Source organism: Sarcophilus harrisii, chromosome 1, assembly GCF_902635505.1.
Source record: "Sarcophilus harrisii chromosome 1, mSarHar1.11, whole genome shotgun sequence".
Lineage (NCBI taxonomy): Eukaryota > Metazoa > Chordata > Mammalia > Dasyuromorphia > Dasyuridae > Sarcophilus > Sarcophilus harrisii.
Window position 1 is genome coordinate 556,362,685 of NC_045426.1, and position 19,452 is coordinate 556,382,136.

At 34.7% G+C, this 19,452-nt stretch overlaps 1 protein-coding gene across 4 annotated transcripts in view; it reads left to right on the top strand.

The window, feature by feature from the left end:
• The window catches only part of SSR1 (signal sequence receptor subunit 1), a 63,396-nt gene that overhangs the window by 6,427 nt on the left and 37,517 nt on the right, over nucleotides 1–19,452 (top strand). Inside the window, exons 2-5 of one of the 4 annotated variants that reach the window (XM_031946889.1) lie at nucleotides 490–581; nucleotides 8,928–9,040; nucleotides 14,226–14,310; nucleotides 15,718–15,980. In XM_031946889.1, the coding sequence (XP_031802749.1) occupies nucleotides 490–581; nucleotides 8,928–9,040; nucleotides 14,226–14,310; nucleotides 15,718–15,980 (553 nt within the window). Of the gene's footprint in view, nucleotides 1–489; nucleotides 582–6,392; nucleotides 6,598–8,927; nucleotides 9,041–14,225; nucleotides 14,311–15,717; nucleotides 15,981–19,452 lie in introns of those variants that run through there. The other 3 variants (XM_031946890.1, XM_031946891.1, XM_031946893.1) reach the window with 3 other exon arrangements.

Genomic DNA, 19,452 nt, shown 5'->3' on the forward strand with positions numbered 1-19,452 from the left:
GTGATGAAGAGAGCCATCTACACCCATAGAGAAGACCGTAGGTGGGAACTGAGTGTATAACACAACATAGCATTTTCATTCTTTGTTTGTTTTTGTTATTTCTTGCATTTTTGTTTTCCTTCTCAGTTTTCTTTCCTTTCTAGATCCGATTTTTCTTGTACAAGATAACTGTATAAATATATATATACATACATTGGATTTAACATGTTTTAATATATCTAACATGCACTGAACTACCTGCCAACTAGGGGAAGGGGTGGACTGAAGAAGGGGAAAATGTGTAACAAAAGGTTTTGCAAGGTACAATGTTGAAAAATTACCCATGCATATGGTTTGTAAATAAAAAGCTTTAATTAAAAAAAAAAAAAAAAAAAGATAGACTTAATCAGTTGTAGAGATTCCATCTACCCTAAGGTAGCTAAAGTTTTTAATCAGGTGTTATTTCAAATCTATAGTTTTTAATGAAGCATTTCCACCAACCATTACTAGGCCTGTGCTTGAAGGATTCTTCATTTGGGAGGATCAGAATATAAACCTGTTGACAAGTCCTTTGAAGACCCCAGAACTCCGAGGACATCAAAGTAAGTTTTATTACAGCTCAATTATGGTGGACTATAAGTATATCTGCTAACCAAGAATAAGCCTACTCTCTAAAATTAAAAAAAGACAATTTTACAGGTTATCTACAGAGCAATGAACTTTTTTGGCCATAATAATTACAAACAATTATTCATTAAGTTGTAAAGAAAGCAATTATTATCAGTCTTACAAATAGAGAGTACCCTTATAAAGGAAATAACAGATCACCGAAGATCATAATATAATTTTCCTAAGGAGTCCATCATTTCTTACTATTCAATGACAGATGTAGTTTTCATGTCCCTATGTTTTTAGTAATGAACACAATTTTACCATTTTGAAAGAATTAAAAAAAAAACACAACTATAATTAGATAGAAGCCTCAAAGAAAAATATGAATTGATTTCAATACCAAAAAAAAAATTCCTAAAAGAGCTCAAAAAAGATTTTCAAAATGAAATAATAAAGGTAGAGGAAAGATTGGGAAAAGAAATGAGTGTGATATAAGAAAATAATGAAAAAAAAAGTCAACAGTTCAGTAGATGCAAAAAATACTAAAGAAAATTAACACCTTAAAAACAGAATAGGCCAAGTGGGAAAAGATAAACAAAATTTGCTGAAGAAAATAACTCTATATAAAGTAGAATTGGCCAAATGGAAAAGAAGGTTAAAAAAACTCACAAAAGAAAATAATTCCTTAAAAATCAGAATTGAGCAATGGAAGCTTATACTGCCATAAGACACCAAGAAATAATAAAGCAAATTTTTAAAATAAGAAGAAATAGAAGAAAATGTGAAATATTTCTGGAAAAACAACTAAACTAGAAAAAAGATCAAGGACAGATAATTTAGAAATTACTGGACTACCTGAAAGCCATGATCAAAAAAGGGCTGAGACATCATATTTCAAGAAAGTATTAAAGAAAACCACCCTGATATTCTAGAACAGAGGGTAAACTATTAATTCAAAGAATCCAGTAGTGATGTTCTGCAAGAGATTTCCAAATGAAAACTCCTAGGAATATTATTCCAAATTCTAGATCTCCCAGGACAAGGAAAAAATAGTACAAACTTCCAGAAAGAAAAATTAAATATCTTGGAACCACAGTCCAGGATACTAAAAGATTTAGCTTCTACATTGAAGGATCAGGGAGTAAGTTAGAGTTACAAACAAGAATGACATCCACAGGAAAAATGAGTATAATCTTTCAGAGGGAAAAAATGACATTCAATGAAATAGAGGCTTTCCAAGCATTCCTGATGAAAAGACCAGCTGAAAATAAAATCTGATTTCAAATATAAGTCACAAGAAAAGCATAAAGAGGTAAATAGGAAAGAAACTATAAGGGATTCAATAAGGTTAAACTTTATATTCTTATATGGAAAGACGAGAATGGAATTTCTAAGAACTTTATTATTATTAGGGCAGTTTGAAGGAATATACATAGAGGTCATAAGTGTGAGTTGAATATGATAAGATATTTGAAAAAACAAAATTAAGGGATAAGAAGAATGCACTGGGAGAAGGAGAAAGAGAGAAGTAGAACGGGATAAGTTATTTGACATAAAAGAGGTGTGAAAGAGCTTTTACAGCAAAGGTAAAGATGACATAGGTGAAGGAGGAACATATTGTGAACCTTATTCTCATCAGAATTGCCTCAAAGAGAGAATAACATATACACTCAGTTGGGCATAGAAATGTATCCTATCATACAGGAAAGAAGAAGGGCAATGGAGATAAGAGAAGGGGGGTAGGAGGGCTGATAGACAGACTAGAGGAAGTAAAAGTCAGAAGCAAAACATTTTTAAGATAGGGTGAAAGAAAGAACAGGATTAATGGGAAATAGGAGGGAAGATACACAGTTATCACAACTGTGAATATTTTTACAGCAAGTTTCTCTGATAAAGGTTTTATTTCTCAAATATGTAAAAAAACTGAATTAGATTTGTAAAAATAAAAGGCCGTTCTCCAATTGATACATCACCAAAAGATATGAAAAGGCACTTTTCAAATGAAGTAATCAAAGCTATTTATAGTCATATGAAAAAATGCTCTAAATTAAAATGAAAACAACTCTTAGGTATCACTTCACACCTATCATATTGGCTGATACAACAGAAAAGAAAAATGATAAATGTAGAAATATGGGAAATGTTAGAAAATTGAGATACTAAAGTACTGTTGTTGGAATTTTGAAATGATTCAGTAATTCTGTCCAATGGATTGTAAAATCATGAGCATTTTTTGACCCAGCATTACTATTACTAATTTGTATCCCAAAGAGATTAAAAACAAAAAGAACCCATACATACAAAAATATTTATAGCTGATCTTTTTTCAGTGGCAAAGAATTGGAAATTGAGAGGATGTCCATCAATTGGGGAATGGCTGAAAAAATTATGTTACATGATTCTGATAGATGACCAGGATACTCTCAGAGAAAAACAAGAATTGATGTAAAGTGAAATAAGCAAAACCAAGAGAACATTGTACATAGTAACAGCAATACTATAAGATGATCAACTGCAAATAACTTAGCTGTTCTCAGCAATACACAATTGTGAGGGATTATGTGGTTTCTCATAAAAACATCAACTAAGATAGGTTGAAGCTATAACCTAAATTTTAGTTTATAAACATCTAATGGGTTTGGGAAAAGGAAATTCTTTATACAAACCTTACAATAGAGTGCTCATACCAGCTCAAGCAAGCATTTGCAATAAACTGATCATCATAAACTTAAGCAAACACACCTGTAATATGTCAATTATATCGGCCTGACTGGAATTTAGCAAACCTATGCTACTTCCACTTGAGCAAGTATTGAACAGGTTGTGAAAATTAACCAGATAAAGGGGAGGAGATCATGGATTCCTATGGTTTATGACTATATAATTGCCCTTTCTTTCTGTGAAATCAGCCTCCTCTCTGGAGAAATTAGTGAGCAAATTGCCCGCTTAATGCAAGATTGTAATAAAACTTCTGTTTTTCACTTTAAGAAATCTCTAAGTAGTCATTTTGAGTTAAGGATTGCCATCCCACACACAATGATCCAAGACAATTCCATAAGACTTATGATAAAAAAATGTTACCCATTTTGAGAGAAAGAACTCATGGTGTCTGAATGAAGAACCATCCTTCCATAATATTATGTATCTATCTCATATAAATCTATTTCCCTATCTGTTGTCTCCCCCATCAAACTGTAAGAACCTTAAACTCAGGAAACGCTATTGTTTTACATTATCTCCAATGCTCAGTAAATAGTGAGTGCTTAATAAATTCTTGGTGATTTCATTGATTGAGGAAGAAGGCTAAGTCTGAAAATGATGGGTTCAGTTTTGGTATCTTAGGAAAAGGAAAGGATTTGCAACACTTGATATGAAGAATAAAAAAAAATAGTCAAAAGTAGTTTAATGGGTTTATCATACAGCGTTAAGAGTTGAGACTAAACATAAATGGATCCAAAGTTTCAAGTCAGGAACTCCTTTCACCAATGTAGGTCATGTGTATCTATGAGGCAAAAGCCTGGGTCCAGGGATTGAAGGAAAATAGGCATAAGATAAACATTCTCTCTGAAGTTGGGATCACATAGATCAGAGAAAAAAGAAGGAGCTGCATAGTATGATGGCAACTTTAAATTTTATTTCATTAATTTTTATTATTTTGGGCTCAGGACTATCATCCTTCAACTTTTTGGTTAACTAGATGCCTGTCTTCAAGTAATATTAACCTCACCTGACCAAAATTTGTCTCATGAGACATGAAAATTTACTTAAAACTTTAAAAATTTCTTAGATAAGAAGCCAGGGAAAGAAGATTACTTCTCCCTGATTTCTTGACAACATGTAAATCTTCTACATCAATCAACCTATTTGTGAACACTCTTAATGTAATTTAATTTACAACTTGACTTATTTTAACAACTAATGTCCAGTCAAAAATGGAGGACAAAGCCATACAAGAACATCCAAGAGGAGGGAAACTCACCTGAAGTAAGGAAGACGTCACTTTCCCAGCTATGAGTCCAGAAGGGTTGTCACGTGACCGCTCTCACCACGCCATCCCGCTCCTCCCCCACCCAGCCTCAACCCCAGGGCTTCCCTGGCCTGGGACTGAGCCACGTTCACAACGGAGCTAGCTGGGATAGAGGCGGAGCCACGTCCTTTACGTGTGCGTGCCCCGCCCACTTTAACTAAATTTAACTTATTTTAACGTAAACTGTTAAATTACGTTTGTTTATACATAAGATTATGACTGTTTAACCAAATTTGTTCAACTTTTTTGTCACTGAAGGAAGCATGGCATTATTTTCTTTAACTTTCATTGCCTAAGTGGAATGCACAAGATTTTATTATGTAAAAGAATTATTTCTGTCATTCTAATATAAATTTTTCAATAAGAGACTTTGTTAAAATCCTAATCTCTATTGAGGCTTGTTGTTTTGTTTTGAGGTCTGAACTATGCTTAAGCATAATAAAATCTAGGTTTCTTTTTGCCTCTATAATTTCTATATTGTTGTAATATATTTTGATGGCACTTCCTCCAGAAGTCAGAAAGGAATTATTTCTTCCATGCAATAATAGAGTGGCTAGTCAGGTGATAAGCAGTGGGCACCAGAGAGCACTGAAAATATTTTCCAGACTTTTCAAAGCCTTGAACCTTTTCTTTCAGTTTCAGAATCCTAATAAATTTTGTTTCCTAAACTATTTACTGAAAACGTGCTGAGGTTGTTTTCTGTTGTTTTATTCTTAATTTCTATCTTATTTTAATGATGTTATTTGCCTGCATGTTAGCATGATGAGAACTTAGATAAATGCTAACTTTATAATTGCCTGATTTTTTAACTGGTTAGGGACATAATCAGATATATAAAATACCATTTGAAAGTTCCTCTAGGAGTTCAAGATGACATAGAAATGGCTGGACCACTGATAGATTTTGTATTATTCAACAAATATTAAATGCAAAGCCCAGTGCTAGGTCAAAAAAAAAAAAACCCACAAATTTCTAGGACAAAGAAGCGTATTATCTACTGGTACCATCTGGTAATATATGTAAAGTGTTTTCTAAACCTTAAAGTGTTAAATTTTAGTACTGGGGCTAGGGATTGGATCTATGATTTCACTCAGACAGAAGAGTCCTTTCTGGGGGGCACTCCTTCCACTAGCAATGAAAGTCAGCAGCATCTTTGAAGCTCAATTGCCTTGGGTCACACCAATGGGGTAGGTCAAAAATCAAACGCAGGTGGTTTGAGTTCAGAGCTTCAACACTGCTTCAGAACATCATTGTCATCATCAACCTCTTTCAACTTTTTCATCTTTTTTTAAATTAAGACCATCACCATCACCATCATCCCTTAAAAAAAAAAAAAGCTTCAAGAAGGTGGAGCAATGTTTCAGATCAACTCTGTATGCCTCTAGAATACGGCAGAGAGCTTTGACACATTGGATATTTGGTAAATATTCACTAAATTAATAGCTGTAACCCAAATTATGGAAGCTTAAAAATACGCTATCACTTTAATTATTGGCAAATCACAATAGACTGCGAGGTAAAGAAGCCAGGATCGCCTTCCCTATAGATTCCCCAAGGCCCAGTCAAAAATGGAGGACAAAGCCATACAAGAACATCCAAGAGGAGGGAAACTCACCTGAAGTAAGGAAGACGTCACTTTCCCAGCTATGAGTCCAGAAGGGTTGTCACGTGACCGCTCTCACCACGCCATCCCGCTCCTCCCCCACCCAGCCTCAACCCCAGGGCTTCCCTGGCCCGGGACTGAGCCACGTTCACAACGGAGCTAGCCGGGATAGAGGCGGAGCCACGTCCTTTACGTGTGCGTGCCCCGCCCACTTTAGAGCCCGGATGAGGAGTATCGCCATTACCGCCGAAGCCGCCGTAAGAGCCTGTGGAGGCTGAAAAGCCCACTGGCCGCATCATGAGATTCCTCTCGCGTTTGGTCCTGTTAGTGCTCCTCGTCTTCCCCACTGCGTTGCTGCTCGGGGGCGGCCCCGGAGGTACAGCGGGAGAGGAGTGAGAGGATTAAGACGGGAGATGACTGCCGCGCTGGCCAAGTTTGGTGATGGGGGGCGGTGGGGGGCGGCGGTGACCGCTCGCGGGGGTCTTGCGGCCCCCGGCCTTCGCTTCCCCCCGGACCTGTGTCTCTCCCCTCCGCTGATCCATATGATCGGGAATGCGGGGAGCAGCAGGGCGGGGCGTCGTGGGTGCATGAGGAGGCCCTCGGGAGCGGGGCTCCCTAGACCCCCTCCCATGCGGATCCCTAGCGGGCCGCGCGCTCTTCCCCAGCCGGGTCGGGTGACGTTGTCCGGTGCTCCTGTCCCAACGCTCCGACCTGCTTTTCTCCCCTTTGGCCGTGCGTTCCGGGAGCCGGGTCATCCCCGAGGCCGGCTAGAAGAGGGCGCGGAGCGGAGCTGCAGTGGCTGCTGCCCGCGCCGCCACCAACCGCTCTCCCCCGCCCCCACGCATACTCGGCGCCGGGCTCTGGGCTGACGTGTCATTATCTTCTCCCGGGGGCCCGGCTTCATTCATTTCGCGGATTCCACGTTTCCCTGCGCCCATCCTGCCCTAGTACCTCTTTTGGGGAGCCACCTTTTTCCTGACAGTCTTAACCTTCCCCTCTCCCACCCTAGTGACAGATCTGACTTTGTTATCCCCTTATTCCTTTAAAAAAAAAAAAAAAGGGCGGGGGGAGGGGGGGAAGATTCCTTTTTGCCTTCTCGCGTCCCTTTAACCGTGTCGTTAGGTTGGATAGATTTTATAACCCTACTCTTTCAATCACTTTAAATTTCATCTAAAAATTATTTGGGGGCTATTGACCTTAGGCTTAATTTAGAAAGAGAGCCTTTATGCTAAAACTTGTAGGTTGTGAAAAAAATTCCCTAGTGGTATTAGTGAATGCTACAATAGCCAAAGCAGTAAAGTGGGCAAAAAGGGAAATGAGCCGGTATAGTAGGTAGAAAGAGCATCCTGAAATCTGGATTCTAAAATTCCAACTGGATCTCTTAATTTTATGACCATGGACAAGTCACTTCACTTTCACTTTCATCTGTAAAAGTATCCGGGGAATGTTTTGATTAAATCTTCATGTGTACAATCCAATGAATTCTTATGCTTTGCAAAGAAAGGAAAATAGATTGATAAGATTTTTGATTCGTATGGAAAAACGTCTTTGAGGAAAACTTAAATATTTCACCTATAGGTTATGAGAAAAAAAAAAATGAAGTTGCCTTAGGAGCTGCTTGGAGATATCTTTTCTTTCTGCCTCTTAAAGATAACGTGAATAAATTATGATTATGGCCATTGTTATTTTGTGGTTTTAATATTCCTATAAAAATTGACATTTGATTCATACTTGGATTTCCCTATCCCCATAACGTTATATTTCTTAAAACATTTTATATTTTACAGTATATAGCTTTTCTTAACTTTTTGCATCAAGAATGGTTTAGGGCAAGTAGATGTTTCTAAAATTTTTATGAAATGTAGTGTTGTATTAATAAATATATGTACTTTAATATCTACTAAATTAAGCTGAAATGAAGGCCATTTTGTAAGTCAACTTAAGGGCATTTAATTTTAATTTAATTTTACCATCTTATATAATTATTAACATCTTAGTTTGGAAAGTTGTTTTTTTTTTTTTTTTTAATAGTGTAGTGCTCTTTCTTTTTAATAAAGTTTATGACTGTCCCCAACATTTAAGTAGAAGCCAGCCTGGGATTAAAAGACTCCTATATATGCTTTTTTTCCTGGTTATTACAGCATGTGTATTTGTTCTCTTTCCTATATTTTTTAAACTGAATTGCCACATCACCATTCTTTCCACAAACCATTGATAGATTAACATGTTGATGACCTAGATATAGTGTTCATGGTCTTTTTTAGAAAATACTAAATATACTAGTTTAGAGGATTTTATTTAATCTTTAAGTATTAAATTACTTACACAGAAAAGCAGTATTGTTTTACTTTTGTTTTCTTGAGACTTGAGCCTGCGTTTTTCCTCATGAGTATTTTAGAATGGAAACTCACAAAAACAGAAATACACATTTTTTTCTCTGTAAAATTGCTTTGCTGTATCTTAACTGTGAATTTTAATAATGTAGTGTTTTACATGCATTGGTGCTCGTTATTTATTGATATGATTCTACTAAATAATATGATAACAAATTCTAAGTGTTTTTACTGTTTTGCATATATGAATATATCTCCTAAATGATATTTATGTGATAATGATTTTGATCATAAGGATTAACTTATTAATGTCTTGACCTGAGGTTTAGTTATTACATATATACCTAAAAAACACCTTTATTTACATCATTAGGGTCAATAGCAGTGGCCCAAGATGCCACAGAGGATGAAGAAGCACTAGAAGATACAATAGTTGAAGATGAAGATGATGAAGCAGAAATAGAAGAAGATGAACCCACAGATTTGGTTAGTGGATGATATTTGATGTCTTGGGTAATGATTTTTGTGATGCATTTGATAAAACTTGTCATAAATTGATTATAATAGCAGTTAATAATTTTATGAGGTCTAGAGAATCTATTATGTCGTATAACAATGTCTTGCTTTGACATCAGATTTGCATTTGTCAGAGACCTTAAAAATCTTGTCATTTGTAGTAGAAATTCTTGATAGTAAATTTGGATTTTTAGTAAGAATCCTAGAGTGTAATTTAGTCACTGTGCCACCTTTTCCCCTTGTAGATGATAATTTATCTCTATTCACTTTTTATTATAATCACAGAAAGGAAACTGAGGAGTCATCTGATCAAACCTAGCCTTCAATAGAGATCCCCAATCATATTTCTTTTCTTGAAACTTCTAGTAAAGGGAACCCTACCAACTGGCTGTGGAATTAGAGGACCTTGTGTGATGAAGGTTAAGTCACTTGACTTTGTGCTTCATCTGTGAAATGAGATTAGACTGGAGAGCCTCAATGGTTCCTTCTAGTTCCAGCTTTTAGACCTATGATCCCTTTGACTCCCTAAATAACTAGATGGCTCCAAGTATTTTTTAACAGCCAGCCATAATTTGCCTCTTTGCAACTTCTGCTAAGTTCTACGAGTTCTGTCCTCTGGAAAGAAGTCAAATAATAAAACAAGTCTAATGCACCTTCTACAGACAGCCTTTTAAGTACTTTGTGAGCTCTCTCATGTATTGCCTTCTCCCCCAGTTTTCTGTCCCAACATCCCCATTTCCTTTAACTGATGGGAAATATAAATTCAGTACCTTTTACTGTTCCTGATTATCCTCCTCTAAATGATCTCTAGTTTATGTCTCTGTTCTAATGAAGTATTCTGATTTAGTTCCCTTCCTACTCGCCCACCCTTCCCCCCCCCCATATCTTGTTCCTCAAAGTCAAGAAGCAGCACAGAAACGTGAATAACATAAATTAAAAGAACACTTAAAGGAAACTAATTCCTGAGTAACTGTAATAACACTCAATCTTGGTCCTGAAGAAAAGATCTTTTACAAGCAGAAATACAAATAAATGTTTTTTTCTCTGTAAACTTACTTTGCTGTATCTTCACTATTTTTCATAATGTAGTGTTTTACACTACATAGGAGATGTCCTCTCAAGAGAAGGCTGGGGGAACTACAGAGGAACAGAATGTTGCATACATTTTCAGATGCATTTGTACCATTTATTTTTCTTGATCACTTTTGTTTTGTTGGGTAAGTGAGAAGTGGGGTTGGGATATCCAGAACTAACTGTGATACAAAAACAAAAGCAGTCAACTTAAAAAAAAAAAAAATAGCATGAAGTAATTTAACTTAAAACTGACAAATTAATCTTAATCAAACATCATTCTCATTTCATTACACGTGAATCTTGAACCCATGGTGTTTCTAGTCTTTATGATTTTGCTTGTGGTTGAAGGATCAATGGATTCTTTATTCTTTCTTCCTATTTATCTTTCTATTTATGATTTTATTGTTATTTGAATATTTAAAGCAAGACACTCTTGCTTCACTTGGAAGTAAGTAGCTTACAAATTAGAGCCTTTTTGCCTAGAATACCCCTTCTTAACCCCTATACATGTCTTTTTTAAAATTTACATCTTTTAAGGATCCCTCTATGAGTTATCCTACTTAATTATTATTTTATTTAGCTTTTAATACACTTGTTTATGCTGCATCTGTATGTTTTTTAAGATTATAATAATTAGGTTATTTTGCTTTTCTCATCTAATTGGATAGATTGTTTCTTCATTGGTTTCTTTCATTCGTTTCTTCATTGGTGCTGGCAATAAAAAGTATGCTATTTTAAATTAAAATAATAATAACAATGTCAGGTGGGTAACTTGAGGTGAGAATAGAAAGAGAATTAATCATAGTATATGAGACTTGTGAAAATTTGGTTTCCTTTTTTTTTGAGTAAACAGAAGGAAGAATCCCCAGTGGTGATTTGTCCTATTAAGAAGATGGGCAGCTCATTTTAGTAGCCATTCTAACTTTGCTGTCTTTTCTTTCCCTCAACCTAAAAAATATGCACAATTCCACATTATGGGCATTGGTGGATGACCCCTTGCACTCAGGAACATCCTCACCGCCTCCTCTTCCTCCTCCTCCTCCTTCCCCTGGAATAACTACGTAAAATCTGTAAGGGTAGAGTCTTCATCCTTCTTTTCCTTTAGAAATTCATAAAGTTAAAAGGTATAAAGCATAAAATTTAGCCTTGTGATGCCAGAATCTATTGGAATGCCCTTTTTTAAAAATAGCAAACCTGCATTTCTAAAGTTTTTTCTGTGTCTGTGGCTTTTGCAAAACTATTCAAAAAATTCCATTTAATTTTTTTTGCTGACTCACAATATATCAAAACTACGATGGGGAAAGTCAAGATACAGAAGGGATAACTATAGTTCTAAAGTCAGGCATGTGGCATGAAGAAAAGAGTAGGGTTTTTTTTTTTTCAGTTTTTAAGTAATAAGGTGTGTATATGTACTTTAAAACATTCTACAAAGTGAATTTATAATTATATTGATGGAGAGGCTTCAGTTTAATCAAGATGGCTAATTGATGAATTAATAGATAAATTCTATGGATTTACTTAAAGCATGTAACTTTTGTTAAATGACCTGTCTAGCTACTAAGTGTTAAATTGGCCTTCAAACTCAGTTCTTCTAGATTCGCAGCCAGCACTAGATTCCCTTTATAATACTTCTAAAAATAATAAAATTGTTGTTCTGCTAAGAACTAATGGAAAGCAGAGGTTATAGTGTTGAATTTGGAAGTTGGGTAGACTTCTACTTTTGAATTCCTTCTCATTTAAAAATTAACTCAGTAATCATCTATGTTTTCCCTAATCTTTCCCTCCTCATTCTACCAAATGTATGTCTTCCCTCTAACTGTATTACATCTCTTATATCTTATTTTATATCCAATTACTTCCCTATTTAATATATAATTGTAGATTTAAAATTGGATGGACCTGAGAAATTACCTGGGCCAACTCACTTTTAGAGATGAGGTAACTGAGACCTCGTGAGGTAGAATGAGGCAGAATACCATACTGAATAGAATCTTGGATTTAAAATGAAGAAAATTTGGGCTTAATTCCCATCTCAGATATTTACCAGCTGTATGATAAGTGATAAATCACTTCTCTGTTCCTCAAGTTCCTTATCAAGAATTTTATTGCTTGAATTGAACCAGCTACACCCAGGGAAAGAACTCTGGGAGATGACTATAAACCACTACATCGAATTCCCAATCCCTCTATTTTTGTCTGCCTGCATTTTTGATTTCCTTCACAGGCTAATTGTACACTATTTCAAAGTCTGATTCTTTTTGTACAGCAAAATAACTGTTTGGACATGTATACTTATATTGTATTTAATTTATACTTTAACATATTTAACATGTATTGATCAACCTGCCATCTGGGGGAGGGGGGGGGGAAGGAGGGGAAAAATTGGAACAAAAGGTTTGGCAATTGTCAATGTTGTAAAATTACCCATGCATATAACTTGTAAATAAAAAGCTATAATAGAGAAAACATATATATCATAGTTATCATCTGGGGGGGGGGAAAGAATTTTATTGCTTTCCCTGCTTTCGGTTTTTCTTTTTATTTTTGACACACTCACCAGATTCTAAAACATGATCTCTACAAGGTCATTCTACTGTTCAAGAAGTTTCAGAGACCTTTAAAATAAAATAAAATTTAAATTTAAATTAATAAAATAAAATAAAATATTGCCTTTAAAATGAAATAAAAATTTGAAGCCCTTCATAGTATAACTTTAATTCATCTTTCTAGACTTACCTAACAATGTTCTGCCTCATATATTCTTTTTTCTAGTCAAATTAGCCTGCTTGTTACACAAACCTGTGCCTCTTCATAATCTTTTTCTTACTTAGAGCACTACCCAGCATAATTTCTGCATCTTTTAAAATCTGTAGTTCCCTTTAAGTTTCTGCTGTGTTCTGTTACCCAGCATTTATTAAAGGCTAAACCTAAGCCCCACAAAATACAAATCCTACTAAAAAGAAAGACAATTTGTGCCTCAAGGAATTTATATTTTAATGAGGAAAATAACAAACAAAAGGAAGCTGAAAGTGGTGAGAAGGAAAGCATACATAGCTGGTTTGGGTACCCTCCTTAAATGGAAGTTCTGGGAAGAAGGCAGAGGGTACTGTAATTAGTGTGAGTTCAGGATTAAATGATGGTTGTGCAGAATGAAAAGATTTTGGGGGCATGATGGAGAATTCCAGAGGACTGCAGACTAACGGAAAAAGAAGAGATGAAGAAATAACTGGCCTGGGTGCTCTCCTTAAATGGAGGTTCTAGAATTAGAAGGAGGGGACAAATAATGTTCAAAGGTGCTATTTGATACCCCCAATAATTAGTGCTTTCTCTTTTCCTGAAATAACTTTTTTATGTACTTTGTATTCTCCCAGTAAAATAAATGCTTCTTTAAGGCAGGGACTTTATCATTTTGTATTTATTTTGTTGTTCAGTCATGTCTGATTCCCATTTGGAGTTTTCTTGGTAAAGATACAGGAGGTAGCTTATTTCCTTCCGCAGTTCATTTTACAGATGAGGAGACAAGCCAGACAAGGTGCCTAGACTCATATAGCTAGTAAATATCTGAGGTTAAATTTGAACCCACGCCTTCCTATCACTTTATCTGTTGTGCCACAAGCTGCCCTTTTGTATTTATAGTCTTAGTATGGTATAGTTACTTAATAAATACTTGCTGAATTGAATCTGTATAAAGGAGAATGTGGTAGCACTTCACAAATGTATTGACATTCAGAAGGACTCTGCAGATCTTGAAGCACTATATATATGCCAGTTGTAATTACTCAAAACCACTAAATAAAAAAAGCAGGGGTTTTACCTTAGATCTGTAATCTTTATCCATTATTCTTTAGTACATATTGATTACATTTCCCTATAATGATTTCATATATAGTAAATAATCCTCATACTCATGTATTTGTAGCATTTTCTAGAAATGTTCTAGCAGAAAGAATTGTCAGGCATTAGATATGCTTATTCACTGCCTTATTGTTCTATAGGTGATATAATAAAAGTCTGGTAGCCAGCCCTACTGCCATTACCATGATTTTTTTTTCACACATATATAACTTTTTAATATTCTTAGGCAGAAGAAAAAGAAGAAGACCTCTCTGGTGAACCTGAAGCCTCACCAAGTGCAGATACAACTATCTTATTTGTAAAAGGAGAAGGTAAAATAAACATTTTTCAGCATTTTATGTAAAAATATTCCTCAGTAATCATACAAGCAGGGAACTGGAGCTAGATGTAGAAAGACCTTAAGGAAAGGTAAAAAAGTTTTGGAATGGTTCTTGAGGGAATACTTTGCATATATTCCCATTCAAAATAGTTGTATCCCAGAATTAGCATAGTGGGTATTCCTTTTACCATACATGTTATTTTTGAACATGACACATGAAACTTGAAAAGGAAAAATAAACTGGGGGGAGGGGAAGTACACAGAAAAATTTGTAACTTAGGAAATAAATACCCATGAATCACCAAGCATTTTCAAAGTGTCTGGTTTCAGAAGATTACTTGGTTTTTTTTTGTTTGTAGTCAATTGTCAATTGGATAGTTGTTCCATGAGTAAAAGTTGTAAAAATAAAAGGTGTTTGCTTTTTCTTAAGTATTTGTTTCACAGGGATTGCTGAAATTTTCTTTTTCATACTGATATACTTTTATTTCTTGTAATTTGAAGAAAGAATTTTGTTTCCTCCTCTTTGGCTTTTTTTTTTTTTTTTTACTTCATTTGCATTTTTATCACTCATCTCATGTTATTGATAATATCATAGCTCTGTTCTTTCTTTACCCTTTTATATCATCTCTTTAACAGAATTATCATGGAAAGAACATAAAATTTAGAATTAGAATAGCTGAGTTTGAATTCTGGCTCTGACACTTAATCTTCAAATTTGGCCACCTCATTGAACTACTTTGAGCCTCAGTTTCTTCATTTAGAAAATGAGACTCTTTAAAGTACCTCACAATAGGACTGGGGAAAGTGCCTTGGAAATCTTAAAAGTACTATAGGTAGGTATGAGGACTAGGCTCATGATTTCATTAGTACAAGGAACTATACTGGAAGGGAGGAAACTCGTGCTAATGCAGGTCATCTATAGAAATTGAAGCTATTACTTAGATTCTTGTGAGACTTCATCGTTCAGACTAATAAACAATCTTAGTGTAAGGAGTTATCTCCTGATAAAGATAAGGTAATATAAATCATTTTGCTTATAAGACATGAAAAGTTCATTGTTCCTTTCATCCCCTTTATCAGGTCTCTTACTATTGGGATCTATTCTAAATGGGGGTAACACAATTTAATTTCATGTGGCTATGTTGAAATTTTCAGCCAGTTTATCACTGCTTTCTTCCAGCTATCAGCTTTGTACCTTAAAGTTTCTTAAGGTGAACTATACAACTACTAAATAATAGTGCTACTACTGTATATTTACAATAGCTTCCAGATCATAGTCATGATGGAGATTTGACTTCTATAAATGGAGATAAGTGTAATTTTTAAGGTTGGAATTATTTAGGCATCATTTTTATGTATTAAAGATTTCTAACTTTACTATCTTATTTTTCCCCCTCAGATTTCCCAGCAAATAACATTGTGAAGTTCCTGGTAGGCTTTACAAACAAGGGCACAGAAGATTTTATTGTTGAATCCCTAGATGCCTCATTCCGCTATCCTCAGGATTACCAGTTTTATATCCAGAACTTCACAGCTTTGCCACTGAACACTGTAGTGCCACCCCAGAGGCAGGCAACATTTGAGTATTCTTTCATCCCTGCAGAGCCCATGGGTGGGCGTCCATTTGGTCTAGTCATCAATCTGAACTACAAAGATTTAAATGTAAGGCCTGCTTAAACTTTCTTCTTTTATTTAAAGTTGCAATTCAATGTGAGTAGTGAAATTTTGCTTGATAAATAATCATCCTGGATCATAGGCCACTCATTGTTGAATGACTTAATATTCAAATTTGTGAATTAGCCAAAATGCCCCCTTCTCTAGTTGCCTGGCTTTTGGCTGTTGTAGAAGTCATTATGCCTTTTACTTCTTTCAAGAGTTATGCATTATGATTTTTAGTGTTCTAGAATAAATAGCCTTAGTTTTATTTTAATTATTGGGAACAAAGTGATCTAGCATACATCTTTATTTATTTATCTATTTATTTATTTTATTTTTTGCTGAGGCAATTGGGTTTGACTTGCCAGAGTCAAACAGCTAGGAAGTGTTAAGTGTCTGAGGTCAGATTTGAACTCAGGTTCTCCTGACTTCAGAGCTGGTGCTCTATGCACTATACCACCTAATTGCCCCCATAGTTACAGTATTTCAGTGAAAAATGGTCATATTGAATCATCTTTATTAATAGATTTTAAAAGTTTTTATGTATTGTACTTATGTTTCTGAGTTTGGTATGAATTAAATACAAGTAGAAGTATACTTTCCATAAAGTTGCTCCAACCACAGTCATTCTTTTACTAACATTAATAAAATAATAACCAAAATCCACTAAAGTTAAAAAATCCAAGTGTCATTTGCTCCAGAGAAAATAAGGAGTCAGATAATTGGTGTTGCCCTGAACTAGTCCAGTCCTGGGTGGCTAGCCCTAGACCCTTGAGTCCTCCTTAACATTGTTTTGCCTGAATCAATTAATTATTATTAAGCAAAATTTGATAGTGTTCTTATTAAAAATGAATAAACATGATCTTTGATTCATGTAATTTGATGCTAAAATGACAGAACCAGCTGTCTTATGACTAACATTTCCACTGTAGAATGTCTTAATTGATTGGTTTTTAATCTGTTGCCATTTAGAAGATATATTTGGATTTTCCTTTCCCACATCTTAGAATGGTATGCTGCTAGTAAACCATCTTTATTTTTTTCTTTACTTAAGAGGGAAAGAAAATCTGATGGAAGTGTTGTTGTTTTACACCTTTTTTTATCATGTATCTCTTATGACTAATGCTTCCCCTCCCATTCCTTCATTCTCCCTTTCCTTTGGTTCTCAAAGTGGCAATGTAATACTGATTGATTCTTCAATGGTAGTAATTTTATTTTATTTTTATTACTTAGTATTTTATTTCCCCCCAAATTACATGTAAAAACAATTTACATTTGTTTATATTGACTTCAAAATTCTCTCCTTCCTTCTCCACTTCTCTTATTGAGAAGGCAAGTGGTTTGATATAGGTTATACATGGGTAATCATACAAAACATTTCCATATCATTCATGTTGTAAAAGAAAATATAGCTACCCCCTTTCCTCAAAAAAATCCAAGAAATAATTTTAATAGTTAAAAAAAGTGTTCTCTGATCTGTATTCAAGACTTCATCAGTTCTTTCTCTAAGGATGGTAGCATTTTTTCATTTTAAGTCATTCAGACTTGTCTTGGCTCATTGTATTGCTGAGAATAGTTAAATTATTCAGTCGATCATCTTATATTATTATTGTTACTGTGTACAATGCTCTCCTGGTTCTACTTTTTTCACTTTGCATCAGTTCATGTAAGTCTTTCCATGTATTTCTGAGTGTGCTGCTTGTCTCTTTTTAAAACATGACATATTCTGTCACAACCAAACTACCATTTGTTCAGCCATTTCTCAATTTCCAATTCTTTGCCGATAAGTGATAAATTTAAACCAAAGACTTGAACTTAAAATTTGCTTGTTTGGTTCTGCTGGCTACACATATTGTTCTTATCAATTATAAGAATACTGTTAAGGTCATCCGATGTGGCTTTTTTAAACCTTTTTGAAACTTTTAATAATTTGGGAGCCTACCTGCCAAGACAAACTTAGGAACTATATGAACACAATGACAAAACACTTTTCACACAAATAAAGTCAGATTTAAACAATTGGAAAAATCAGTTCTCATGGTAGGTTGAGTCCATAAATGATAAGATAAAAATCTTAATTGTATCTAAATTAATTTCCTTATTCAGTGTCATATTCCAGTCAAAAAGAAAAGGTCAAAGATATCAAAGGAATTGATGGGGAAGAAAATGTAAAGGAAGGTAGTCTAGCTATCCCAGATCTAAAAACTAAAAAGCAATTATCAAAACTATTTAGTATTGGCTAAGAAATAGAGTGGTGGATTATTGGGATGAGTTAGGTACACAAGAAACAGTAGTAAATGACTAATAACCTAGTGTTGTTAAAAATAATTGTAGCTTTAAAAAATTTTTTTAAATACATGAAAAGATAATTTTCAGCATCTACCTTGCAAAAAATCTTGTGCTGCAAAATTTTCACAGAGGTAAAAATATTGTGATCCACGTTCAGTCTCCATGGTCCTCTCCCTGGATGCATATGGCTTTTTCTATCACATTTATTGGAATTGTCTTGAATCGTGTCATTGTTGAAAAGAGCCAAGTTCATCAGTTGATCATCACATAATCATCTTGTTGTGGTGTACAGTGTTCTCTTGCTAACTTCACTTAGCATCAGTTCGTGTAAGTCTTTCCAGGCTTTTCTGAAATCATCCTGCTCATCATTTCTTATAGAATAATCTTCCATTACATTCATATACCATAACTTAGTTAGCCATTCTCCAACTGATGGGCATCCACTCAGTTTCCAGTTCCTTGCCACTACAAAAAGGGCTGCCACAAACATTTTTGCACGTGTGGGTCCTTTTCCCTTTTTTTTATGATCTCTGAATACAAACCCAGTAGAGCCACTCCTGGATCAAAGGATATGCATGGTTTGATAACTTTTTGAGTATAATTCCAAATTGCTCTCCAGAATGGTTGGATATGTTCCTAACTCCATCAACAATGTATTAGTATCCCAGTTTTCCTTCATCCCCTTCAACTTTTATCATCATCTTTTCCTGTCATCTTAACCAATCTGAAGTATGAAGTTGTTGCAAATCTCTAATGAATAATGATTTAGAGCATTTTTTTCATATGACTAGAAATGACTTTCATTTGTCTGAAAATTGTTCATATCTTTTGACATTTATTAATTAGAAAATGGCTTGTTTTCTTATAAATTTGAGTCAGTTTTTCTTTATATTTTAGAAATGAGGCCTTTATCAGAAATATTGGAGGTTTAAACTTTTTTTTCCCCGTTTTTTGCTTTTCTTCTAATCTTGGCCACATTGGTTTTATTTGTACGAAACCTTTTTAATTTAATATAATCAAAATTGACTAGTTTGTATTTCATAACATTTTCTAGTCTTCTTTGGCCATAAATTCCTTCTTTCTTCACAGATCTGAGAAGTAAGACTGTCCCTAATTCTCTTGATTTGCTTATAATATGTTTTCATGTTTAAATCATGAATCTTGGTATAGGGTGTTAGGTGTTGGTCAT